A 4,565-nucleotide genomic window follows, 5' to 3' on the forward strand; every position below is an offset into this window, starting at 1 on the left:
GTGTCATTTGACGCTTAATTTTTCTTTCAGCACCTTCTCAAACAGCCATGTGCAGGACGGTGAAACTGCAGAGTCGGTCCTGGAATCGATCTACAGTGAAACAGAAGGTGCAAATTTACATTCCAATTATGCTGCTATGCACCTGCAAACACTGTCGACACAAGTACCCACACTTGCAATATAATGAGCCAGCAGTCAAGTCTCTCAGATTTGAAAATAATTTATTTACTTCTGATGCTGAAACACTGCAAGGTAATTTAGCTAAGAGCAAGAAGCTATCATTGTACACACTGCGTTCAACTTATGCTGAACACCATCTTGTCCTGTGTGAGCTCGGTCCTACGTGTGGGCTCTGTTCTGAAATACATACTTTCATTTACGAAGAAGCAGCATGGGAAGTTTACAAATCATTTTTTTACTTTTCCACTCTTTAAAACGATCCAAAAACCTTTTTGAGTGCTTAAGGTTTGCAATTCTTTTCTTTATTCAAGACGGAGCGGAACCTCCTGAAGATGATGCTTTCTCTCCACCTGTGCCCTCAAGAAGTACCAGCCCAGAGCCACACACACCAAGCGGCAGCTCACAAGCCAGCACCGCTGCAAGAACCCTGGTAGCCCCTCGGTCTGGCGCAGGAAAGAAAAGGAAAGAGAAAGAGAGGTCTCGGTGGCAGGACGACATTGATAAAGTTGACGCCCTGATAGCTGAGGACAAGGACCAAGCGTCAGTCTATGGGCAGCTAGTTGCCCACAAGCTGCGGGCATGCCCGAAGCATGCGAAACGGGACATGGAAATGGATTTGCTGCAATTCATCGCGAAGTATACATTTCCTGACAACCCTGAATAAATGGGTGCTTTAAATCCACTATGGATTCTGTGGCACTGTAAGTCCAGTGTGAGCCCACTGCCATGCAATGGCACCTTCATTAAAAAAGTACTGGGCGAAAAGATTCCTTGTGTCAGCAGCACTTGCTCTGTAGTTCCTAGACTGCGTTGTTTCAAGGTCAAGCAGGCTACTTGACACAGCATCACTTCTCCACTGGCCTGGGACGATATTCCCATAATCATCCTCGGAATCCACATAGCCTGGTGGACAGTAGGTTGTTTCCCGGGCAGAAGAGATGAAGTTATGGAGAGCGCAGCAAGCCAGGACAGCAAAGGTTGCATTTTTAGGTAGAAGGTTCATGGGCCCCAGCAAGATTCTCCAACGAGCTGTCAAAATGCCAAAGGCATTTTCCACGATGCGCCTGCACCACATTTTGTAAAAACATGATTATTTGCAGCTGTGCAATAGCATTAAACAAGTTATTTTACTTCAAAGAAGTTTGTTCGAGTGCACTTTGTTTATTAGTAATTGAAAGAATATCACATGAGATAACATTTGCTAAATCTTGTTTCAAAGGTGCATACACACCAAACTTTAGTGCTGCATTCACTGCTTCATTGCCTTAATTCACCATAACACTAAATAATGCTGCCTCAAAAGAAAGTGTGACAATGACTGAAAAGAATGGGGACCATATTGCAGTTTTCTTGTGCCTCATGCGACCTGTGTATAACTGTAGTATCGAAGCCACCATTTGGCTATTTATGCCGGAACAGCGTGACCAAAGGAATTCATTTTTAAACTATGCATTGGTCGTAGACAAATACGACGTGGTGATTTATGTTTATAATGCCTCATGAATCAATACAAAGAATAAAACACACTATCAAGAGAATGTGTTTAAAACTTAGTTTTTTACAGGCCGGAACGAGAAGTATGTACTGCAGAAAACAATTTTCTCTTGCTTCCTTGTCACTCAATCACAGCATAAGATACTATATTGAGCCATCGCTGGGCATGAAAAGCAGTGCAAGAACACTTGAGTTCGTCTTTTTTTTTTTCAACAACACAAATAAAACAATGCCATATTTTTACAATGGCATTCAATACCTTGCTCTGCTCAGCCGGTAGTTGAATACCCTCTGGATTGGCAGCATGCCTTTGCCCGGGAATGGACGCAAAAAATCTGTCCTCAATTGGAATGCTTCGTCCCCGACGAAAACATGTGGCGCAACCTTCTGGCTTTTTGGAAGGCGTGCTGCTGCTGGTAGGGCCACGACGCCATCGTTTAGCTTTTTTCCAAATGTGCACGATTTGAAGACTCCGCCGTCACTGTGTCGGCCTGGTGCACCGACATCTACCATCATGAACTTGTACTTTGCATCCACGATGGCCATCAAAACAATGGAGAACGTCCCCTAATAAAAGGAGAACATTAGACATGCATGAGCATCCCCTGTATATGTATGACATCTGGTTCAGCTTATGGAGTGAACAGTACCTTATAGTTGAAATAGCTGCTTCCAGAATTTGGTGGTGCAATAATCTGGACGTGCTTTCCGTCTACTGCTCCTACACAATGAGGAAAGTTCCAACGCCTGCTGAATTCTTGTGCAGATTCCTCCCATTGCACGGGCCCTGGCTCCTAAATGAAAAAAAAAAAGAGCAAACCTGAATATTTGGGCGAATGGTTTGGAAGTGACAGATGCTAAAAATGGTCTTGCTTTCTGAATTAATTCATTTAAGCCACTGCAATGCCCTTCACTTTTGCCCTTTTGGCTCTTTCATGCAAATTTAAGTTTGCTACATCGCCTATTAAAGTTCCACAACCAGAGTCAGGAACAGAATTAGGCAAGAAATACATACAGGCAGGTAGAGCGGCTCCAAGTGCTTCCAGATCACTCTGCAGGCATTGTGAATCACAAGCCGACATGTTGCTGGCGCAACTCGAAATGCGAGTGCTATCTGCTTGATTGCCATTCCCGAGGATAGGTACCTGCGTACAAGTAGTTGAAAAGTTCTGTGAGAGCGTCACTGCAGTCACAAGTGCTACAGTACCTGAGGGTTATAGCAAGTCTCTCTTCAGAGCAAAGAGGCTCCCGGCAAACAAAATTCCTCCTCAAGTCCCTGCGGACAATGCTGTGCAGTTCGTCAAATTGCTTCGGACTCATCCGATAGTATCGGAAGAACATGTCTTCATCTGTCTTCATGACTGGAAACTGCAATGACAACAGTGAAACAAAAATTACCAACTGACACCACATATTTACCCCACCCTTCATCATTACACAAATGGTAGGTGACGTACAGAGATGTGGAGCTTGTTTTGTGATTATTATTATTATTGGAGTGGGCATTTTTCTAGCGACCCGGACCTCAGTTTACATCGTCCCGTTTTTTAAAGTCACACCGCCAGCCTCTCTTCCAAGTACTGTTTCTTAATAGCGTGTGTTGACATTAACGCAAAATAGGGAGTGGTACACACCAAGCGTAACAAAGTGTCTTCCGAGTGCATTCTGAGCTCTCGGATGCGAATCTTAATCAATGCGAAAACGCCGCAGGCGCTGAAGCAAAACTGGTCAAGGGTACGTTGGCCTATGCTGCCGACGCGGCAACCAGTTTCTCAGGCATATGCGGAAAAGCAACGCTAGAGAATGCAACCGCTTACAATGACACACCACGGAGTTCCTGGATTCATCGCAATTAATACAGCTCGTATGAAGCCATTCGTGCATTTATAAGAGTGATAAATACATAACGTGGATGGCATTCAGCTGGCACCTTAAGCGTGAAAAAAAAAAGGAAAATATGCTAGTTTTGAACTACGACCTCCGACTGGCACAAAATTTGATTATGGCAAGCACAAGCCGCAAAACATTGAGCTGGGCGAGTTGGTACAGATACATCATGTAAAACATAGCAAAAAAACGACGAACACAAGAAAAAGGAAGGAAGCAGGTAAGATAAAACGAAGAGTTGGGGTAGTTAAAGTTCCCGAACGCACAACAGGAGATCGATCGCTACATACCGACAAGTTACTTACCGCGGTGTGGTATTCACCCTCCTCCTTTCTGACTTGCCAGATGGGGTGCACCCAGAATTTCCTCTTTCTTTTCTTCTTTTCTTCTAGGTCCCTCATCTTCATCAGCAGTAATCTTTTTTTTAACAACACAAGACGCCGATGTACCCCCATGGACACTGGGTTTGGTCACAAGAATAGAAGCGGCGCGTTCTCCCTCGCAGTAACGCTTCCTGCTTGCCGTCCGCGCGAAGTAAATGAAAACTCTTTTTAAAATTAGTTTTCAGCAACGAGAGCCACAAGCAATGTACAGAACAAAGCTCACACAGAAACTCTGCGCAACCCGCACACCTGTTGCAGTCGCACAAGGTCGCCAGACGAAACATTTCCGGCCAACTCTCTCCGCTGAACATCGACAAAAATATCGATACAATACTAAACATACGTGGTAATGTGTTTAGACATATTAGTGAGGTATTTATTGCATAATTTATTAATTATAACACAAGCAAACAACATATAAGCATTGTTTGTTCATTTAGTGGTAGCCAAAACATTTTTGCCTTGTCTGGCCACACTGCGGCGGCGTTCGCCGCCCGTGCGCCTCATGTAGCCTGGCCGGCGTCCTACCAGCGCGTTTTTTTTTTGGCGCGCGATAATCGCAGGAGAAAAACGCCCCATGTAGCCCCCGCTTAAAGGTTGCAAACGTTTTAACAGTGTAGG

General features: G+C 44.5%; 1 protein-coding gene across 1 annotated transcript; it reads right to left on the reverse strand.

Annotated features, from left to right (window-relative positions):
- Positions 1-202: 202 nt before the first annotated feature.
- Positions 203-4,182, reverse strand: LOC139059529 (uncharacterized). Its single transcript, XM_070537952.1, has 5 exons — positions 3,867-4,182; positions 2,882-3,042; positions 2,690-2,819; positions 1,934-2,241; positions 203-1,244 (listed from the first exon to the last, which is right to left on the reverse strand). The coding sequence occupies exons 1-5, from the start codon at positions 4,014-4,016 to the stop codon at positions 863-865; spliced, it is 1,131 nt and encodes a 376-aa protein (XP_070394053.1). The 5' UTR covers positions 4,017-4,182; the 3' UTR covers positions 203-862.
- Between the last annotated feature and the right edge of the window lie 383 nt (positions 4,183-4,565).

Source organism: Dermacentor albipictus, chromosome 1 (assembly GCF_038994185.2).
Source record: "Dermacentor albipictus isolate Rhodes 1998 colony chromosome 1, USDA_Dalb.pri_finalv2, whole genome shotgun sequence".
NCBI lineage: Eukaryota > Metazoa > Arthropoda > Arachnida > Ixodida > Ixodidae > Dermacentor > Dermacentor albipictus.